Below are 24,064 nucleotides of genomic sequence, written 5' to 3'. Positions count from 1 at the left end.
AACTCTTAATATGAGAAAATGCAAGCAAAATTTCGCTTCGTTTGATACCCGTATTACAAATTATAAAAATGGAGTATTTTCGAGAAAAAACTTTTTTCAAAAAACTCTAAAAAAGTGAAAATGCAGGTCAAATTTCGCTTCGTTTGATACCCATGTTGCGAATTATGAAAATTTGGGTATTGTCGAGAAAATATGGTATTTTGTGAAAATTTGAGTAATTCATTTAAAAAACTCTAAAACAGAAAAAATGCAAGCAAAAATTCTATTCAAAATATATTAGATATAAGTAGGCTTAGTGATTTTTCACGCTCGAAAATAGCAAATTTCACGGGGACCTCAATTTCAAAACACAAAATTTCACGCAAATTTCGCGGAACGTGAAAAATGTTATTAAATAAAAGGGCATGCGTATTTTCATTTATTGAATTGCGTTTTTTTTTAATATTCGACTAAAATAGCTAAAAAGTTTTTGCTGATTTGCTTCCGTTTTATCAGTTTACATTTTATTAAAATTCATATCAAAGCAAAATTTAACAATCTTGTCCAGCCAAAATGAGTCAAATAAATTGAATTTTCTGTGACATTTAGCCCATTCAAAATAATTTTTAATGTTTTCATCTCTCTTTTTAAAAACTAAATTTAAAATCAATAGGCAAAAATAATAAAATTTGTAACGAAATCAAAATTTTAATTCAAAATGAGGCCAGAAAACAAGAAAAAGGAGTTTTTTTAACTTTCACTTTCATCCTAAATAATCAAATATCGTTAAAATTAAACAGGACAGGAAAATCTGTAATATTTTAAACAGGTAATTTCCGAGATATAAAATAAAAAAAATCTCTTTATTTTTTTTTTGAATATAACAAAGTTTGATTCTTTTAATTTCTTTTGCAATTGATAATTATACCTTTCAAATAAAATAGTAGTAAAATTTTTACTACAGCGAATGAAAATATTACTAAATTTAGTAAGTTTCTAGAAAACTAAAAAATCATAACAATTCTTTAAATGGTTCATATCAAGCTTTTCAATTGAAAACTAATAAAGTTTACTTAAATAGTCTTTATGGTTGAAATATTTATTATGTTATTTGAAAAAAAAAGATTTGAGAAAATTGATAAATTTCAAGAATTTCACACATATCGCGAAATCGTCAAAATTCACTAACCCTTTATTAGTATTGAACAAGGGTATTCCCTCGCTTAATTCTACAGTAGTTCTTAAGATTATTTTTATTCCTATTTAAATTTGATAAAATATAAATAATGAAAAATTGTTACAGTTTCACACAAACAAAAAATTTCACGGGATTTCGCGGAAAATGCCAAATTTCGCGGATTTCACGCTGTCCGCGAAATCGTGAAATTTCACTAACCCTAGATATAAGTTATCGTCTGTTAATGCCGATAAAATTATATATATTATATAGAATTATCGGAATAACGATAACGATAGAACTTTCGATAATTTTATCATTAGCTACCTTAATATCTTTCGTTTATTTTAGATATTCAAATTCCAGTGATTCTAAAGCCATTCCTTAGCGACACACGGAACCGATATTCTGATCATTTCTGAATTCTTTTTAAAGAAAAAATAAATTATCTTTAAAAAATGGTTGCCTTGAAGCAAAAACGTATTATTAAAAAAAAACATTTTTTTATATAATAATTCGAAATAATTAAAAAATATCTAAATTTTCTAAAAAAAAAGCGAAGCGCATTTTGGACTTTAAATGGGTTTAATTTTGTTTGTTTTATGTATACGAAGGATTTGACGATTATGCAGTAAATTTCAAAGATATAATAAGTTTTGAAATTAATTTGCCGTAATTTGGTAACTGTTTCTTCGAATCACCATGAAAACGAAAATAACACTTTAACTAAAATTTGCAATCGCAACAAAAATCCAACCAGAATTCAACCATAACATAAAATCAACCTTGAAATTGAATGATAAAAGAAATTGATTTCTTGCTAGACTAAATCTCAAGAACATAATTGTCCTTTTTCCAAAGACCTAAAAATAAAATATCACTCGATATCACCCCTGTTGACGATTGCAGGACATTTTTCTCAGATTTTCAAACGTATATTTCAGGAATTTAATAAAGGCCATTACAAATGAAATTTCAGGTTTTTCTTTCTCAGCCTTGGTCGAGGATGGGAGATGACGGATCAAAGATCAAGCTTTATTTTGATGTAACGTAAAAATTGTTTTTTGCCTTTCTCACTGAGGAAAGGCTTTAAAATCACCCGAAAATTGAACTTAACCCTCTACAACCCAACCCCGCCTTTAGACGGGCTTCGATTCTAAAAAAAACGCCTAAAATCCATTTTTCAACCAATTTTTGATCTTTAAAAAGCAATAGAAAGAAGAACTCTTAAAATTTTAGAAAATTTATGAGTTGGTAGTTTTATTTGTTGAATGTGACTTTGCCAATGTTAAAAAAATGTCATTTTTTTTAGGGGTCAACTTTGGTTGTGTTTTTTACTAACATTTCCTATATTTTATGTAAAAAGAAGTATGCAGCAATTTTTCTAGTGTCCCAGACTATGACTATACGCATTTTTTACACAGCTAAAAAAGTAGTAATCCAGCTGCGTATAAAAGGCCTGGGTGTAAAATAAATATTGCATTATTTTATGCAATTTTATGTGATTTTTCACCCTGAAATATGTAGCTCATCAGTATGGGAAACCTACTTGACCGAAATGTCAACTTTTCATCGTTCTAATGCCCGAGTGGGCTAAGGCGCCAGTCCTACTGTTGGTGCTGGGTTTGAATCCCGTCGGTTGCAATTTTTTTTGTGCTTGCAAAAAATGTAAATGCAGTGTGTAATATTAAGTGTTTATTTTGACGAAGGTGATGTGCATGCTTTTGCATGAGATTTTTCCATCGGATTTTTGCTGTGTACAATTTAAATAATAATGGTATCAAAAAAAAAAATCAAATCAAATTATTCGCTCTACAGCATTGCCTTGGCGTTCTCGATTGCGAGATTCCTACTTGAAACTAGGTGTTTGAAGGCTTGATTGTTGAGGCAATTGCAAACCTCTTTTTACAACTTAGCTTCCATCCACCCCGGGATTCGAACTGACGACCTTTGGATTGTGATTCCAACTGCCTTCCAGCGACTCCACCGAGACAGGACCCAGGGAGACGACTCCAACACCTGGACTGAGCTAACGACCTAACCTTTAGGTTAGTCCGGGGCCAACATTTACTTCCCGTCCGACGGAAGGCGTGATCAGACAAATCTCGTCTCGAAAAATGCCACCGGGACCGTCTGGGATCGAACCCAGGCCGACTGGGTGAGAGGCAATCACGCTTACCCCTACACCACGGTCCCGGCCAATGGTATCATTTTATGCAGAAAATGTGAAAACAAGCAGATGTTTTTTTTTAAACAGTTTAAAAAAAAAAAGGTCCGTTAAACATATTAAACACAATAGCTTATAGGACCTTTTTTTTTAAAAAAAAACTCTGGATTTAAATTTAGAATTGAAAAGAACTTTTGTAAATGTTTGAGAAAATGCACCGTTTTCGAATTCAAGCCATCTTCCGTTAAAAAAATTTAAGAAAATTGTAATTTTTATGTTTATTTTTAAATAGTGTTTATCCAAAGAGTATTAAAATTTAACTTCTCGCTGCTTTATCCTCGTACAACTCTGAAAAAGTATTTGAAAAGCTGAGATTTAATTTTTTTCTGCTGAGATATGGCCATGCAAAGAATTTAAAAACGAAAAAAATAGTTTTTCTAAGTGCTACCCATTTGGCCCGTAATTACAAATCCATGATATCTTGGAAACTGTTGATTACATTTTTGCAATCTTAAAAAGAAGAATTTTCTGAATTTTCAAACTACGACTTACATTTGAAAAAGGCATAAATCGAATTATTTGACCCTTTTGAAATAAAAAAATCTATGTATTTTGCAAAACGTTGAGAAAATTTTCAAGGTATCCTTTATAACGTGTTTATTTTTTCAATCAACTTGGTATAGGTAATTAATTGACATGCCCAACCATATTGCTGATTTTAGAGATTTTGCAACAATCGTGAAAGTTGTAAAAAGCTCTCCAAAAAAGTGCACACCTCAAACTACAGCAGAAAAAAACTATCTAAGACACACTCCCCTGTTTGAAACTGTTCTAAAGTGTTCGAAAGCATCAAAGCTCAGTCGAGACACGCACCACTATAGGCGAGCGGGGGGGAGAAGGGGTAGGATTTCAAGTGTGCAAATATTTGGTGTGCAGATATTATTTGCAATGGTGGAGAATTTGGTGCAATGTGTGAAATATTCTAGATGAAAAAAACAGACCCAAAAATATTTTTTGAAAAATAGATTTTCACAACATCTGAAATGTGAACCATTCTTATTGACAAAATCAACCAACTCTTCCAAATTTATGAAAGCTCTAAAACTGCTCTAATCTTGGAAAATGTTATTTTCACATAATTTTGCGGTTTCGAGTTTGGATGACTTCAAATTTGAAAACATAACAGTTAATTTTCTTCAGTTGGTTCATTGATCCATTTGCCAATTTCCTGTCCATTTTCCATCCAATCTAGAAGTGAATACTGCTTCCATCTGTCTCCCAGCGTCCGTATGCTTATCTGCCATCTACGTAATGGACTGAAATCTGTGCAGTCGCTTTCTGGTTAGCACCTCAATTGATGAAATTTACATATAAATTAAATCGTTACGCCGCCATTGCACAACCATCACCATCGATCGTCCCCTCGGTGTTGTTGAAGGCAGGAACACTTTGACTGCCGGATGAAGCTGCTGGGCGGAAGCTGTGATATCTGGTTCCAGCAGCACTGACGTCGTAATGTCTTTGTGGGGCTACGTCTTGTATCTGCGAAGCCAACAACAATCGTATCATTGCGAAAAGGAGGGTCTGTAACTGCTGATTTGCACTTGAAGGGCTGCTTCAAGCAGGGCAGGAGCGATGCTTTTGAACGGAGTAATCATGAGTAGCAAGGCAGTCCATCAATACTAAGATACAAGTGCATACCAAGAAGTCCTGGTCCTTTTGAAATATGTGTTTGATGCTGGTGATTGCGTAATTCTGGTCCTCAAACCTCTCTTGGTAACAGCAGTGGAGTCCAGCGAGGCATTCCAGCAGCACTGCGTGGAATCCAACCCGTTGATCGACCCCAAAAACGGATCCCCTACTTGGAGATGTGCGTCATCTGCGTCGTCTTTGGGTAAGGGTTTTATGTAAATATGTTGTCCTTTGTAGTCCGAGGGACATCAAGAGATGGGAATTTTGTGTTTCTCTTAAGAGGAGGCCCTTCGCTGGTAAAATGCGGCTAGTCGTTATTCAAAGACTCTGGAATGCTGACGGCGCTCGTTGGCGAGGAACGTCGAGGAATTTACACCAAAAGCACGGCAGGAAGGTCCTGAGGGAAATGTTTTACACGAGGAATTTATTTATTGTCATCAAACACGAAAGTTACATGTGTTTCGAGGAGGAAGATCGGCGATGAGAGAACACCAAATCATATACAAATTCTTAATACTTTTCCATCGCTGTACTGCAAATGTTCAATCCCGAACAGGCAGCATCATTTCGGTGTAAATTGGCCCAATTTTCGAGCACCAGAGCAGGGGGGAGAAGGGGCCTTAACGTTGTTACACAAGGTATACACGTTTGGTCACGCTCGCAACACCATCCAGTGAAACGAACGAGTTGTGAACTGCAGCAGCAGCACCGGAACATCCTGCAGCAGATTTATAATGAATGTAATTGCATTTTTGGATGCAACTGCATGTGCGAAGGACGTTTGTTCGGGCGTGAGCGCCTCGAGGGCTTAGGTGGCGAATGAAACTGTGTGCTGAAGTTTGTGTCATTTGCATGATTTGGGACCGTTTGGGAAGAGGAGAAATTATGCTGTGGCAAAAGAGCGTTGAATCATGCCTTAAGAGGGACTGGATTTTGCTTGAACAATTGGTTTAATGTTTGTGTACATAAAAACAAAGAAAAAAAAAAAAACTAGTAACAGCAGGAAGTAAATTACTGTGCTTTTATTAAAAAGACTGTTCTGAACATAAAAAGTTTGCCTTATTTCTTTGATTCTTAAAATCCATCTTAAAATCAAAAAAAATCTCATTGGGAAGCCGTGAAAAAAAAATTTGACAAGCAATAAAGTACCATAAGCTTATCATATTTAACTTATATACTTATAAGTAGGGCTAGTTATTTTTCGCGATTTCGCGGAAACCGCGTAATCCGTGAAATTTGCCCTTGGCCGTGAAATTTGATAAATACCGCGAATCTCGAAAAATTTTACTGTCAAATTGCTCCTCAGTGTATTAAAAATTGTTTTTTTAATTCATACAATCCACAAGATTTTTAACAGTCATTTTGGAACTCATTTTTGGACTTATTGTTTATTAAAATGTTTAAATCAGAAGTTCTCAACCTTTTGCGATCCATTACTCCCTTGACTGATTTGCAAGGACTTCATTCCCCCCCCCCCCCTTTTTTAATATACTGGTATCAATAAACAAATCGTCAGCTGTGTGCTATCTTGTGACATAGACCATTTTGGTCGAAAATGATGACATTTTGCTATACTTAACAAACACTACAAGATGCTTTAACCCGATTTTGGAAACTCGCTTCCGTTTCCCGGATATCGCAATGCACACTTGTGATATAGACCAATTTATCATCAAAATGATCGTGCACACTTGTGACACGTCATACATGTTGTTGGAAAATACGGAAAATTTTTCTTGTTTTTCACAAATTTATGTACACACATACTTTATAAAGGCAATGCAACCTTTTGTTTTTGAAAATATACTGATTTAGTCGGTTAATCTATTGATTTAAGCATATTTTAGTTTGTATGGGAATTCTGTGCACACTTGTGACACGTAGTACAATTTTACTTTCGAAACACACTTGTGACACGTGCTTTTCAGATTTTGGTTTACATTATTTACTGTATCTTTTAACTGGTGTAACCAAATTAGTTGAAACTTGGAGCGTTTGTTAAGCGATAGTACACCCAACTGGCAGTCGCATGATTGTGATGCATGGCGGAATGAAAGTATATCAGAATCTGCATGAAATCTGTCCTCATGCATTTTTTGCGATATAGGGGTATGACATTTTTGCCCGTTACCGACAATTATCGACATTACCGACGGCTTTTTGGTCGTATTTCACAAAAAAAACACTTAGCAGAACGAGGATAGAACCACCAACTTCTTGGTTATTGATCCGACACGCTACCACCGCGCCATGGACACTTGATGAAAAGTGAGTGAAAGAGCACCAACATATGCTTCTCTTTGGAGTGTTGCTCGGGGACGGGCCAGCATTATATGTATTGGTGAGAACTGCAGATCGCTGACATGTTTACACGCGGGCAAAAATGATCTACGGGCTTGCTGCAAAAAATGTTATAAAATGTGACATTTTCTGCAGTAAATCCAATGTTGCAGATTTTGAGATATATTTTTCCTTTGGGTGTATACGAACCGATTGCTTCAAAAATTTTGGTTCTACCATTCATAGTTTTGAAAATATTTATCATCAAACTTTAAAAATCGATTTTCTCGAAAAGTACTAAATGGTCGTTGTCACAAGATAGCACACAACTGACGAAATATAATTACATCTTTTTTAGGTTTGCAAAAATGTTACAATTTTATAACAAATTAATGTGTAGATTACGCAAAAAACTATAGTAGGTAATTGAAAACGTTTTATATTAATTAAAAAAAAAACTTATAAACAACGCAGGTTTGATTTTGTTGATTGTTTGTTTATTTGATCAATTTTTCTTGAACAAGAAAAGCCACTATTCTAGGCTACTTTTCGTTTAAATTACAATAAATAAATACAAATATTAAATAAAATTAATAATTATCTGCGGCAGAAGACAGATTACTCTAAACTATTTTCCAAAACATTGTTCTTATTGAAAAGTGTACAAAAATCTCACAGAAACCAGCAAAAAAAAATCTGTCTGAATAAAATCTGCTTGTGAGCAATTCTCTGAGATTTCGGTCATTAGATTTTTTTTGTATTTTTTAATCCGGCTGAAACTTTTTTGGTGCCTTCGGTATGCCCAAAGAAGCCATTTTGCATCATTAGTTCGTTCATATAATTTTCCATACAAATTTGGCAGCTGTCCATACAAAAATGATATGTGAAAATTCAAAAATCTGTATCTTTTGAAGGAATTTTTTGATCGATTTGGTGTCTTCGGCAAAGTTGTAGGTATGGATATGGACTACACTGAAAAAAAATGATACACGGTAAAAAAAATTTTGGTGATTTTTAATTTAACTTTTTGTCATTAAAACTTGATTTGCAAAAAAACACTATTTTTAATTTTTTTTATTTTTTGATATGTTTTAGAGGACATAAAATGCAAACTTTTCAGAAATTTCCAGAATGGGCAAAAAATCTTTGACCGAGTTATGATTTTTTGAATCAATACTGATTTTTTCAAAAAATCGAAATATTGGTCGCAAAAATTTTTCAACTTCATTTTTCGATGTAAAATTGAATTTGCAATCAAAAATTACTTAAGTGAATTTTTGATAAAGTGCACCGTTTTCAAGTTATAACAATTTTTAGGTAACTTTTTTGAAAATAGTCGCAGTTTTTTATTTTTTAATATTAGTGCCCATGTTTGCCCACCTTTGAAAAAAATAGTTTTGAAAAGCTGAGAAAATTCTCTATATTTTGCTTTATTGAACTTTGTTGATACGACCCATAATTGCTGAAATATTGCCATGCAAAGGTTAAAAAACAGGAAAATTGATGTTTTCTTAGTTTCACCCAAACAACCCACCATTTTCTAATGTCGATATCTCAGCAATTAATGGTCCGATTTACAATGAGAAAATATGAAACATTCGTGAAATTTTCCGATCTTTTCGAAAAAAATATTTTCAAAAATTTGAAATCAAGACAAACATTTCAAATGGGCATAATATTTAAAGTTTGGCCCGTTTAAAATGTTAGTCTTGATTTTAAATTTTTGAAAATATTTTTTTCGAAAAGATCGGAAAATTTTACGAATGTTTCATGTTTTAACATTGTAAATCGGACCTATAGTTGCTGAGATATCGACATTAGAAAATGGTGGGTTGTTTGGGTGAGACTTAGAAAACATCAATTTTCTTGTTTTTTAACCTTTGCATGGCAATATCTCAGCAACTAAAGGTCGTATCAACAAAGTTCAATAAAGCAAAATACAGAGAATTTTCTCAGCTTTTCGAAAATATTTTTTTCAAAGGTGGGCAAACATGGGCACTAATTGTAAAAAATGAAAAACTGCGACTATTTTCAAAAAAGTTACCTAAAAATGGTTATAACTTGAAAACGGTGCACTTTATCAAAAATTCACTAAAATACTTTTTGATTGCAAATTCAATTTTACATCGAAAAATGAAGTCGAAAATTTTTGCGACCAATATTACGATTTTTTGAAAAAATCTGTATTGATTCAAAAAATCATAACTCGGTCAAAGATTTTTTGCCCATTCTGGAAATTTCTGAAAAGTTGACATTTTATGTCCTCTAAAACATATCAAAAAATAAAAAAAAATAAAAATAGTGTTTTTTTGCAAATCAAATTTTAGTGACAAAAAGTTAAATTAAAAATCACCAAAAAATTTTTTACCGTGTATCATTTTTTTTCAGTGTAGTCCATAACCATACCTTCAACTTTGCCGAAGACACCAAATCAATCAAAAAATTCCTTCAAAAGATACAGATTTTTGAATTTTCACATATCATTTTTGTATGGACAGCTGCCAAATTTGTATGGAAAATTATATGAACGAACTAATGATGCAAAATGGCTTCTTTGGGCATACCCAAGGCACCAAAAAAAGTTTCAGCCGGATTAAAAAATACAAAAATTAAAATTAAAGAAAAAATACCGATTCCGTAGAGAACTGCTCTTGTGTTAAAAAAAAAAATTCAAATGCCTGAGAAATAATAAAAAATTCATTTTATTGTTTCAAGAAATGTCAAAATTCACAGAAATTGAAACTTCATTAATTATGTTTTGGGAAAAAAACAAATGTTGTTATTACTAATCAAAGAAACTGAAAATTGCGAATATTGTGATTTAAGACATTGAATTTCTATTGAACCCTCATTCCCCCCCTAGAATGACCAAATTCCCCCCCCCCCCCCAGGGGGGAATTCCTCACCGGTTGAGAATTACTGGTTTAAATACAATGCAGATTATTGATTGAAAACCTCCAGCATTAAAAGCTTTATTTCTAACATGCCATGGATAATACAATATGAAGTTTGAAGCATGCTATGACACATGAACATTTTTTTATTATACACAAATTTAAACCAATAATGCGAGAGAACGTCATTTAAAACTGCAATGCAACAAAGCACAGAGCAGTTTGAGCAATTTTAATTTCTTTTTTGGGTAATTCTCCGCCAACTCACACAGCAGTTGCCCCGACCTCTCTTCGATTTGCGTGAAACTTTGTCCTAAGGGGTAACTTTTGTCCCTGATCACGAATCCGAGGTCCGTTTTTTGATATCTCGTGACGGAGGGGTGGTACGACCCCTTCCATTTTTGAACATGCGAAAAAAAAGGTGTTTTTCAATAATTTGCAGCCTGAAAAGGTGATGAGATAGAAATTTGGTGTCAAAGGGACTTTTATGTAAAATTAGACGCCCGATTTGATGGCGTACTCAGAATTCCGAAAAAACGTATTTTTCATCGAAAAAAACACTAAAAAAGTTCTAAAAATTCTCCCATTTTTCGTTACTTGACTGTAAAAATTTTTGGAACATGTCATTTTAAGGGAAATTTAATGTACTTTTCGAATCTACATTGACCCAGAAGGGTCATTTTTTCATTTAGAACAAAATTTTTCATTTTAAAATTTCGTGTTTTTCTAACTTTGCAGGGTTATTTTTTAGAGTGTAAAAATGTTGTACAAAGTTGTAGAGCAGACAATTAAAAAAATTTTGATATATAAACATAAGAGGTTTGCTTATAACCATCACGAGTTATCGCGATTCTACGAAAAAAAGTTTTGAAAAAGTTGGTCGCCGTCGATCATGGCCGTTCATCGTCACCCGCTACAGACACGGACGACGAAACAAAGAGAAACGCAAAAAGTAACTTTTTCAAAAATTTTTTTCGTCAAATCGCGATAACTCGTGATGTTTATAAGCAAACCACTTATATCTATATATCAAAAAATTTGTAATTGTCTGCTCTACAACTTTGTAGAACATTGTTACACTCTAAAAAATAACCCTGCAAAGTTAGAAAAAACACGAAATTTTAAAATGAAAAATTTTGTTCTAAATGAAAAAATGACCCTTCTGGGTCAATGTAGATTCGAAAAGTACATTAAATTTCCCTTAAAATGACATGTTCCAAAAATTTTTACAGTCAGGTAACGGAAAATGGGAGAATTTTTAAAACTTTTTTAGTGTTTTTTTCAATGAAAAATACGTTTTTTCGGAATTCTGAGTACGCCATCAAATCGGGCGTCTAATTTTACATAAAAGTCCCTTTGACACCAAATTTCTATCTCATCACCGTTTCAGGCTGCAAATTATTGAAAAACACCTCTTTTTTCACATGTTCAAAAATGGAAGGGGTCGTACCACCCCTCCGTCACGAGATATCAAAAAACGGACCTCGGATTCGTGATCAGGGACAAAAGTTACCCCTTAGGACAAAGTTTCACGCAAATCGAAGAGGGGTCGGTCAACTTTTCCCGATTTCGTGTGAGTTGGTAGAGAATTACCCTTTTAAAATTTAGTAAAATAGCGATGAACAAATTTCATAACATGCTAGGAAAGTATAAAAAAGAAAATAATATTTTGATTATAATTGAAGTTTTTTTAATTCAATATTACTTAAAATACAATACATGTTGTAAAATATTCTTTAAGCACTCTTAAATTTTTTATAATTTTATGATATTATGAATTTGTTATTTGAAAAAGCTGTTATAAATATAATTTTTCCTAAGCTTTTTTTAAATACTCCAATTTCCCAAAAAAGCAAAATTTTATTTCTTTTATTTTACTGATTCTACATTTAGTAAAGTTTTTGATTAGAATGTGCTTTATTTAAAAAAATTATTAACCAAATTGGATTTCTAAAATCTCGATAAGACAAGTAAGCTGAATCATATAATCTGCTTTTGAAAATTCGGCAAAATATCACTTAATTGAGATATTTTTCTGTCGTGGTTCTTATATTTTGTATCTTAAACAACAGTGAAAAAGTGACTTTCAGTGACATTTCTTAACTGCTAATTTTGCGTAAATTTCAAGCAGATTTTAGAGAACTGCGAAATTGCCGTGAAATTCCATTGTTTTGAAATTGGCACGCCGCGTAATTTTTTTATTTTTTTGCCGTGAAAATTCACTAGCCCTACATATAAGTATACATTGAGGTATTGATTTAAATTTTTTGAAAAATTACACATTTCTAGAGGTAATATTATTATGTTTTTTGACACAGAATCTGTAAACATTCTCTTATGTGATATTATCATTTTTATTACTGATGTTTTTGAAACGATCGAAAGATATGCACTCGATTATCTCTGGGGAGCTTAAATCCCGAATATGAGCCCAATCCGACAAAAACTTGAGCATCCCAAGTCAAATACATGTCAGCTATTGGTATTTTGGAGCATATCAGCCAGTTAGAGTTCAATGAACCACTTTAAAATGTATACCTTCAATTGCCTTCAAGTATGCACATCGATTCAGAAATGTTTCAGAAATGTATGCAAAAAGTCTGCAATTGAAAATTATCTGCTAAAATTATCAAATATCTGCAAACCTGGCAAACGGAAACGGAAACGAGTCCTGATTCAACACCGAGTACTCAAGAGAGAATGGTTAATTATGAAAAAAAAAGAAAATTACATAGAAAATATTTTAAGCAAAACTTGGTACTAAGTTTTGTTAATCTGTTAAAAAATTTTCCCAGTAAGCAAAATTATACTGATAAAAGTCAAATGCTTTAAAGATTCTATCGATTATTAAGTATTCAAATGTTCCTTTTTTCCGCCACCTAATAAGAATTTCGATTGCGCGAAAACTGGGAAAAAATATAAGAATTCCCTGTTTTGGAAAATTCCCGGGAAATCACTAGTGACAACCCTGGCGCAATTAAAATTCGGCCCAGTGTCGCCGTCGATTTCAACGAGCATTTTCTGTCACAGTTTGTTCTGTGACAGGAAGGCAGCTGCGCTTACCGTCTCACTTTGCCCGTGGCGAAAAGATTTATTTCACTCGAACACGTCAATTTCCACGTTGGCCAGGTAAGAATCGGGCAAGGGCTTTTCATAGAACGAATTTTCGAAAAGTACTGCGCTCATTCTGACTGACTGTGTCGGAAAAACGGCAGGGCCGAGAACATGGAAATCCGTTCTTTTCGTAGCGCGTACAGCATCCATGTTGCTAACGGCGTTTTCAGGGTGATGACTTTTTTGAAAAAAATAAATATATACATTGCAGTTTTCTTTTAGGGAATTCATCAAAAGTATTTACTGTTCTCTTTTCGAATATTCAATTCCTTCAACATTTCAAAGTCAAAGCCAAAATATGTCCTTTTACCCTTTTGAAAAATCACCAGATCAGAGGTGAAAACCGGGCGCAAACAGAAATTTTCCGTAAAAACCTTTTTTTTTTCTCCCCCAGCACAAATCATGTCATCTATCGTTGCAATGTCACCGACGGCCGGGTGAGACTCTTGGTGCAAAGTGGATGAATGAGATTTTGATTCGATTATTTTCCCGTGGCCCTGTTGGGCCCGGAGGTGGCATTAAGCTCCCGCTAGAGAGATCGGTTTGGTTTGGGGGAAGGACTTTTTTTTACGCCTCTCGCGTTTCGTAATGGAAAAGGGTGAATTGGGAAAGGGGTAGGAAGAGGGAAAAGGACATTTCCATTTCACCCCATCCAGACACATACGCACATCGCGCAGGTAATGGGTGGAAAATTGAGGCAGAAATTGCTGATTGCTGTAAAAATCAATAATATCGAGCTGAATGTTATCAGGATGGACGAGAATGAAATTAAAAATTAACTTAAAATTGACGAAATTTCATATGGGAGACTTTCTTCGATTGACAGTTTGACTAAAGATCGATTTTGAGAAAAAATCATAAATTTTTCGATATTTTTTTAAAGATAATGCCTGTTACTTGTTAGTGTACAAACATGGTAAAGAAAGCACATAAAATAGAAGAAATCTAGATTAAATTTTCAAAACAACCTATCCCTCATGGGTTTCCTATGCAGATAGGACCTTTTGAAAATTTAATCTAGAAATATAAAAATGAGTCTTTGTTCGTGATTTGTTCAAATACAAGCTGATATGGTATAATAACTAAGTTTATCATATGAGCAATTCTCTGAGATTTCGGTCATTTGATTTTTTTTTGTATTTTTTAATCTGGCTAAAACTTTTTTGAGGCCTTCGGTATGCCCAAAGAAGCCATTTTGCATAATTAGTTTGTCCATATAATTTTCCACACAAATTTGGCAGCTGTCTATACACAAATGATGTATGAAAATTCAAAAATCTGTCTCTTTTGAAGGAATTCTTTGATTGATTTGGTGTCTTCGGCAAAGTTGTAGGTATGGATAAGGACTACACTGAAAAATAAATTAGGTGATTTTTTATTTAACTTTTTGTCACTATAACTTGATTTGCAAAAAAACACTGTTTTTAATCTTTTTTTTTTGTTTTGATATATTTTAGGGGACATCAAATGCCAACTTTTCAGAAATTTCCAGGTTGTGCAAAAAAACTTTGACCGAGTTTTGAATTTTTGAATCAGTACTGTAATTTTTTTAAATCGAAATATTGGTCCCAAAAATTTTTCCTTTAATTTTTCGATGTAAAATCAAATTTGCAATCAAAAAGTACTTCGGTGAAATTTTGATAAAGTGCACCGTTTTCAAGTTAAAGCAATTTTTATGTTTTTTTTTTGAAAGTGGTAGAAGTTTTTTTAAATTAGCGCACATGATTGCCCACTTTTGAAAAAATATTTTTGAAAAGCTGAGAAAATTCTCTTTATTTTGCTTTTCTGAACTTTGTTGATACGACCCGATATTTTCGAAAACAATGTTTTCAAAAAAATTTAATCAAGACTAACTTTTCAAAAGGGCCAAACATTCAATATTACGCCCTTTTAAAATGTTGGTCTTGGTTTACAAATTTTGTTTTGAAAAGATCGGAAAATTTCACGAATGTTTTATATTTTAACATTGTAAATCGAACCATTAGTTGCTGAAATATCGACATTAGAAAATGGTGGGTTGTTTGGGTGAGACTAAGAAAACTTAAATTTTCGTGTTTCTTTTTCTTAAAGCGGCTGTATCTCAGCAACCAGAGGTCCAATCTGCAATTTCTTTTTTAACAATTTTATAGCAAATTTTCTGAACTTTAAAAAAAATAGTTTTAGAAATGGTCATTCATGGTCACTATTTTTTAAAATCGGAAAACTGCAAATATTTCGCTAAAATCAAACTTTCGGTGGTTATATCTTGAAAACAAAGCCCTTTATAAAAAAATCTGTAGAATACTTTTCGATTGGAAATTCAATTTTACATTAACTAATTACGTCAAATTTGTTTTTGCATGAAATTTCGATTTTTTCCAAAAATCACTATTTTTTCAAAAAATCATAACTCGGCGGCAGATTTTTTGACCATGTTTCTCTATGGCTCAAACGTTGCTAGTTTTTGTCCTCTAAAACATAGGTAATTCTCTACCAACTCACACGAAATCGGGAAAAGTTGCCCCGACCCCTCTTCGATTTGCATGAAACTTTGTCCTAAGGCGTAACTTTTGTCCCTGATCACGAATCCGAGGTCCGTTTTTTGATATCTCGTGACGGAAGGGCGGTACGACACCTTCCATTTTTGAACATGCGAAAAAAGAGGTGTTTTTCAATAATTTGCAGCCTGAAACGGTGATGAGATAGAAATTTGGTGTCAAAGGGACTTTTATGGAAAATTAGACGCCCGATTTGATGGCGTACTCTGAATTCCGAAAAAACGTATTTTTCATCGAAAAAATCACTAAAAAAGTTTTAAAAATTCTCCCATTTTCCGTTACTCGACTGTAAAATTTTTTGGAACATGTCATTTTATGGGAAATTTAATGTACTTTTCGAATCTACATTGACCCAGAATGGTCATTTTTTCATTTAGAACAAAATTTTTCATTTTAAAATTTCGTGTTTTTTTAACTTTGTAGGGTTATTTTTTAGAGTTTAACAATGTTCTACAAAAATGTAGAGCAGACAATTACAAAAATTTTGATATACAGACATAAGGGGTTTGCTTATAAACATCACGAGTTATCGCGATTTTACGAAAAAAAGTTTTGAAAAAGTTACTTTTTGCGTTTCTCTTTGTTTCGTCGTCCGTGTCTGTCGCGGGTGACCATGAACGGCCATGATCGATGACGACCAACTTTTTCAAAACTTTTTTTTCGTAAAATCGCGATAACTCGTGATGTTTATAAGCAAACCCCTTATGTCTATATATAAATTTTTTTGTAATTGTTTGCTCTACAATTTTGTAGAACATTGTTACACTCTAAAAAATAACCCTGCAAAGTTAGAAAAAACACGAAATTTTAAAATGAAAATTTTTGTTCTAAATGAAAAAATGACCCTTCTGGGTCAATGAAGATTCGAAAAGAACATTAAATTTCCCATAAAATGACATGTTGCAAAAATTTTTACAGTCAAGTAACGGAAAATGGGAGAATTTTTAAAACTTTTTTAGTGTTTTTTTCGATGAAAAATACGTTTTTTCGGAATTCTGAGTACGCCATCAAATCGGGCGTCTAATTTTACATAAAAGTCCCTTTGACACAAAATTTCTATCTCATCACCGTTTCAGGCTGCAAATTATTGAAAAACACCTCTTTTTTCGCATGTTCAAAAATGGAAGGGGTCGTACCGCCCCTCCGTCACGAGATATCAAAAAACGGACCTCGGATTCGTGATCAGGGACAAAAGTTACGCCTTAGGACAAAGTTTCACGCAAATCGAAGAGGGGTCGGGGCAACTGCTGTGTGAGTTGGCGGAGAATTACCCACATATCAAACAATCTCGAAAATAAAAAATACGTATTTTGGGAAATTGAGTTTTTGTGAAAAAAAAGTTGATTAAAAAATCTGCAAAAAAAATTTAGCGTGCACCTATTTTTTTCTCAATAGTCCTCAACAATACCCTCAACTTTGCCGAAGACACCAAATTGATCAGAAAATTCATTCAAAAGTTACAGCTGTTTGAATATGTACGTACCATTTTTGTATGGACAGCAGCCAAAATTGTATGGAGACTATTATGGGTGAACCAATGACACAAAATAGCTTCTTTGGTCATAGGGAAGGCCCCCACAAAATTTGAGCCAAATAAAAAAAATCAAATAAAATCCATTTCCGGTTTTGGTAAAGAATTGCTCATTTGTGAAGTTTTATGATCTATTTCCAATATTCAAAAATTTTAAAAAATATTTTTGTCGGGCAGTCATAAATTTCACAAATTTTTCACTTTTTTTATTTATTCACTTTATTTTAGCAACCAAAGGCCCAATTTCCAGTGTCTCTTAGGCTACTTCGAATTTCGAACTTAAAAAAAAAATATGTTCAGTAATGGAAAACGGGAATTTTTCTGTTAAAAATAAATTTTAGTGGCGGTGCACTTTATCAAACATGAGGACTATTCAGAAAAAAATAGTTACAGGAATTTTGTTGTGGATTTTTTAATAATATTTTTTTCACAGCACTTATTTTTTCCAAAGTTTGTTTTTTTAATAAAAAAAAAAAAATATATGTTTTAGGGGACAAAACCCCGCATCTTTTAAGCCATTCAAAAGGCGTCATCCATAAAGTATGTCACGCTAAAATCGGCCAAAATAGTCTAGCGTGACGTCACAGTTTCAATTACCCCCCCCCCCCTCTCCCCTTTGTCACACTCTGTCACACTTGCCATAGTTTTTTGAACTGTTCAGAAAATTTGCAATAAAATTGTCTAAGAGACATTGAAGATTGGACCTTTGGTTGCTGAGATACAGCGGCTTAAAGAAAAAGAAACAGGAAAATTTAAGTTATTTAAGTCTCACCCTAACAACCCTCAAATTTCTAGTGTCGATATCTCAGCAACTAATGGTCCGATTTTCAATGTAAAGAAATGAAACATTCGTTAAAATTTTTCGATCTTTTGTTAAACAATATTTTCAAAAGGGCCAAACATAAATATTACGCCCTTTTGAATTGTTAGTCTTGATTAAAAAAAATGAATTTTAAATAAATTTAAATAGAAGAAGATAATAAGATGATATAGAAAATTAATAAAGAAATATTGAATAAAACCATTAAACTGGTTAAATTTTCCGTACATTCAATCCCGAGCAGACGGAAATAACTTGGGAATAACAATTTTTGATATTTGAAATACTAGACCAATAACATTTTATGTTATTTATAACAAGGTTTGTTATCCGCCGTTTTGATTTGTTTGTTATTAGATTGTTATTGTAATAACAGTCTAATAACATTTTTAGCTATTCTTGGAACAAATCTTTGTTATTATTTTTTATTATTTTAACAACTAACCCGATCATCCCAATAACAGTTGGCGGTATTCTTTAATAACAGGAAATGTTATTCCCAAGTTTTTTGGCTTTCAACCAATATCAGACCAATAACAAATTTTGTTATGATAACATAAACTGTTATTAAACAGGAAGATTCCATAACACTTTCTATTATTTTAACAATATTTGTTATTGAAATGGCACGAATTATGTTATTACCGTCTGCCCGGGATGCTACTCAAAATAAACATGAGTATATAAAAAAATTGGATAGTAGGGTTCACCTCGATTGGATCGAAATTTCAAAGTGACATCGACTTGCTCAAAGACCTCCGAAACTCAATCCATCCTGAACCTAAAGGCAAATACAGCTGTCCGTTTGACATCCCTTCCCCCGCATACACCCAGAGAACTTACCGCATCGGTCAGCTGCTTGAGTGATGCATTGATCTTGTCCGGATTGCGGGGCGGGGGCTCGGGCGGTTCCGACGAGGCGGCCATCGTGACCGTCGTGTTGCCGTTCAACTGCATGCCTTGCCGGAGGGGTGGGGCTGGGGCTTCTCAGAAGTGTTGCGAGCGCTGGCACGTTACTTCCGCAGATTGGTCATTGCATCTGAGGACGAGAACGATCTGTGGACGATGTTTTGTGATAGAGAGACATGGATTAGAAGTGACGGCCACAAGTGGGGTTCTAATTAGTTTAGTGTGGATTTTGGAGACGACACTCAGGTTGGCAGCACTGGACGTGCGTTTAGACTGGGTGAATTAGCGCAGGTCAATATTGGTTGTCCGATTGAATTGAACTGGACTTTGTGAGATTAAGCGGGAGGAACACTAATTGAACTGATTTGAAAGCTTTAGTATAGCATGATCCGACTTTAAATTGTTGAAATCGATATTTTTGGACATGAAGTAAAAAAAAAAAAAGAAAAAATCATATTGGCCAAGATTCCACCCTGGTTCCATCAAAAGAATTCATGAGCTGGAAACTCGCCTTGGGAGATTGCAGCGGAAAGGAAAAAAATGCCACCTCATTTTCACTCACTTTGAAAAAGATGTGATTGAAATTTTCATCGCCCGAAGGAACAGGAAATTCTATTCATTTTGGTTTGGCGTGCTCTCGGTCGTATTGCGACGGGAAGGGGACCAACATGAGATAACAATCCTTCTAATGAACGTTGGAAAAAAGGTAGCTGCAGGCAATCTTTGTTGAGATGGAGCAGCAATATCCGGTTGGAAAATTTGTATGTAGAATGTCGAAAGAACCACCCTATAGAATCGAAAAACCCAAACGAACAAATCTTGCCTTGTTCGAAAAGTCTGTTTTCATAGCAATTCAGCTCAACAAAGATGGAGTTCCGTTTGGGGTTGACAAAATATCGTGTCGTACAACATGCACAATAAATGAAATGTGATCGTTGAGGAGCAAAATATGGTTAGAGTGAAGATGGAAGCCGAGCCGCAGCTGAATGATGCAAACACTGTCGACTTTCCGTTGAACACAAGGCAATTGCAGTTTGTGGCTCTCCAAATTGAATAAATGTCATATCGCACATACACACGTTTGTGGAGGATGGCTTATAAGTTTGTTTTTTTTTTTGCAAATACGTCCGTAGGTGTTTGTGTGGTAGACTTTCAAGCTTTTGTTGGAAGAGCATTTGACTGCACAAATGTCCAAGATACTTTCAGTGATGTTGCAGGTTTTTGGGTTTTTGAATAGTTTGTGTTGTACATTTCTTTGCAGAAACATTATGTGATTATTGTAACTCAATTATACCTCATTTTTTCAATTTTTCTGTTTTCTCATTTGTCAATTATTTTCTTTCTTTCTTTCGATTTTCTGATGCTTTTTTTTTCAAATTTTTATCACAGTTAATTTTTACCCTCGTTGAGCGTTTCCTATTACTGCTTGGATTGCTTGATTTTCAATCTCCTTTGAGCTCCTTTGCAGCTTGGCTCAAAACTTTGGTGAAGACACGTTTAATCGGTCCTGTGTGCATGGCGAAAACCTATTTTTTTTAAAGTTTGTTTAAGTTTAGAAAATATTTTTTTTTATAAAGTAAATCACCAGTTTTGTTTTTTTTTTGTATTTTTTTTAACAATATTTAAAAATTGGCATTGTTTATGCACACGGGATATGTCTTGAGAGTCTCTCCCACTAGCACTTTCACAACAAAACAGCATTTCCTTTTTATGATTGAATTAACTATCCAATAATTTTTGACTGATTTTTTACTTCAGAAAGTCGAAAAAATTCTCGAAATTCTCCGGCAATGTACACCTTAGGATGAAATTTTGAAAAGCGTGTATGAGCTACTTAGATATTTTTCCTCGATTCTAGACTACTTGAAGCTTCAAAAATCATGGTTTTCATTAATTGATCATTTGAATATCATTTTGTACAAGTTCGTTAAGTGATGCATGAATTCGTGATAAAATCATCGTTTTAAAACATTTTTCTAAAAACTCCTGGCTTTCAGCGAAATAAATTCCAAAAATTATTCTTTTGATTGCATTTAGTAGGTTTTTAGTTGTACTAAACGGAAATGTCATGGGTTTGCAGTTTATCTTAAGTTAAGTATTTTTTCAAACTAGTGTAAGTTTACCATTTTATTGCGTTGCAACGTCACGAAAAAGGGACATTTGTTTATGTCAACAAAAAACTAAACATTCAATCATTTTGATATTTCAGATGCTCTTTGTACTTGGAAAGAGCTTTCAAAAGCAACCTAGAGCGACTTAATTGGTTGTCTAGATCCAAAGTTACTACAGGTTTAAGTTTGCGTTGCAACGACACGAAATTTTAAATCATATTGGTCACATGGCAAAAAAGGTGTATGCGTAGTTGTTTGTTGCAGATAAAAGGGTAAAAATTATTTTATATTTTTTATATAATTTTTCCGAGCATATTTACAGAAGAATTGTACATGGGTCATTCACAAATTCCGTCACTTAAGTTTGTATGCAACTCGAAAAAAAAAATTATGAAACTTGTTGAACAAATCAAAATAGACCGATGTTCACGAGGGGGAAAAATTCTAAAACTTTCAAAAAAGTAATCACGTGGTTACTGGATGGCCCCTTTATGATAAACTGATTTACGTGAGGGTGCATTCTAATACAACGCAAAGATTTTGTTTATCTCACACCCTTATGTAAGTCAAATTACAGTGAATTTCATTAAACAATAAAAATCACGTGATACGATTGTTTTTTTTTACAAACTTTTGTCACTCTGTTGATAAGTTGTATGCAACGTTTCGTTGTCCGCAATTAAAAATGTTATGTTGCGCAGGTAAACAGTTTTATTATTTCCTCAAATTTAATTTAAAAAGCACAAAAATCAACAAAATAAGTTACGTTGTTTGCAGATCACCCCTTAGGGGCCATGAACAAACGATATGGGCACTTTATTTATAAATTTCAGCCCTCCTGAAAACTTGAAGCTCCTTACTTGCCTTCGAAAACTTCCACGTGTTCTGTAAATTTCCCAAAACCATTAAAATATTAAGGGAGCGTTCTTGCATTACGTAACAAAACATTTATATTTTTAGACCCCCTTCACCCTAATACATTTCCGATACACTTTTTTTTTTGTATAAATCCTCGAACCCTCCCCCTCCCCCTTGATATTACGCCGTTACGTAATGTATGGACGTCCCGTTACATGGATAGAGGACGGGAGAGGGGGGGGGGGAGGTTTGTCCTTAGTGATAATGGAATAATACAAAAAAAATATTTTGAAAACGCTTTGGAAAACTTCGTAAATCGTACTGCTACTGTGAAAGCGGTATAGGGGGTGGCGGGGGGGGGGGTCTAAAATGGGCGGGCCAATCAATTTACATGTCCTTGTACTGTCTATTAATGTCTTATAATCAAATCTTAACCTACAGTTGTTCAGGCTAACAAAAACTATGATTTATTTTGAAACTAAAATTTCGTCAGGGTTGAGAAAAACCCTGTTTTCAAAAACAGAGCGTTGCAACGTCACGAAATGTATGTGGTCTTTAAAAATCGAGGTTTAATTTTTTCGAAAAACTAATGATTGCATTCGATTTGTTGGCCAATTTTACACTAAAAATGGAAGAAGAACTCCAAATTAGCAGTTTAACAGAGCAGAGTTAATGGGGAAACATGAATTGGGTCAGGGTTGAGAAAAAGTCACGCGTTGCAACGTCACGCTACATATTCCCCTCTCAATAATAGAATATTCGCTTAAAATAATGTTTCAACATTGTTTCTTATAAGAAATTTAATGTACTTTCCGAATCTGTAATAACATATGTACCTTTTCGATGTAATTTTTGAGTTACAGCCGACATACTGAAAAAAGAAAAGTCAAAGCCTTTTAGAAAATTAAATTCGCCAGCTTTCGCTATAGCGTTGAAATTTTCCTGCTTGAAATTTATTGTATAAATACACATTTTACAAAACAAATAAACCTAGGGGTCCTTTTCGACCCCAAAATCCTGTTTTTGACCAAATGCAAGCTTAGGATGTCCCCTTTCCGAAACCGACCTGGAAAACCGGATTTGGTCACTATGGTCACCGGGAATCTGCTTCAATCGAAAAAAGACCTTTTTGAAACCCCAAATTTGACGACCTGCATCTTCGGCAAATTTCAACACCATCATGTTGTATTTCAAACTTCATGAAATTGAAAGATATGACAATCTATGGTCAGGCCGATGTACTCTGACCCATTCTGGGTACTCTGGAACCGATTACCGGTGGTCCCTTGGGGAAACTTCCGTAATATGAGAGAAACACTATCTTGCACCAACCAAATAGGTGGATTAAGTTAGTTTTTTTCCTTAAAGCCCTTGTTATTACTCAAAACTTGCTGAAGACACTTAATCGATCAAAAAATCCCTTTCAAAAATACAGATTCACATGCCCATTTTTATTACCAGTCCACGAAATTGTATGGAGTTTTGCAGTTTTGTATGGAATAAGTGATGGTGCAAAATGTCTTGTACATAGGACAATATTTTATCCATATAAAAAAATACAAAATTGAAAATCTCGAACAATACGAAATTATAGAACTCGGTTCTTCGGTTTGAAATAAAATAAAAATCTTTTTAAAATTTAGCAAACTTCCAAATATCCAAATAGTTTAGTAAGGCTGGTACAATTATTTTTATTTATTTTTCTACCCCAATCCCCCTTAAAAATCGGCTTGAAAAATCAGGGCATAAATTTTTATTTTTCCAAAAACCTTCAAAATTTTATGGAAATTCAAGTGCTATCAGCTGAAATCATTTCAAAATGCATTTCGCTGCGTTTAGAATAATTTTTAAGCATGCCACACCTGACCTAGCGTAAAATGCATTTTAAAACACTTATTTTTCCAAATATTGAGACCATGGATTGTTGTTTCATTTTTTTCTATTTTTTTTGCCCGAAGGACAAAAACTTTGAAAAATATTTGCATCGGCTTAATT

At 33.6% G+C, this 24,064-nt stretch overlaps 2 protein-coding genes across 9 annotated transcripts in view; both read right to left on the bottom strand.

Annotated features, from left to right (window-relative positions):
• Window positions 1–24,064, bottom strand: part of LOC120412866 (60S ribosomal protein L28) — a 510,937-nt gene that overhangs the window by 258,853 nt on the left and 228,020 nt on the right. The gene's annotated exons all lie outside the window — the stretch shown is intronic.
• The window catches only part of LOC120422922 (kazrin-like), a 225,603-nt gene that overhangs the window by 109,841 nt on the left and 91,698 nt on the right, over window positions 1–24,064 (bottom strand). For all 8 annotated transcript variants that reach the window (XM_039586501.2, XM_039586502.2, XM_052710456.1 and 5 more), the window contains one exon: window positions 19,035–19,247. In XM_039586501.2, coding sequence (XP_039442435.1) covers window positions 19,035–19,148 — 114 coding nt within the window. In that variant the 5' untranslated portion in view covers window positions 19,149–19,247. The remainder of the gene's footprint in view (window positions 1–19,034; window positions 19,248–24,064) is intronic.

This window comes from Culex pipiens, chromosome 3 (genome assembly GCF_016801865.2).
Source record: "Culex pipiens pallens isolate TS chromosome 3, TS_CPP_V2, whole genome shotgun sequence".
Taxonomy (NCBI): Eukaryota; Metazoa; Arthropoda; class Insecta; order Diptera; family Culicidae; genus Culex; species Culex pipiens.
The sequence above is the reverse complement of the archived record's forward strand: the minus strand, read 5'-3'. Positions and strand labels throughout refer to the sequence as shown.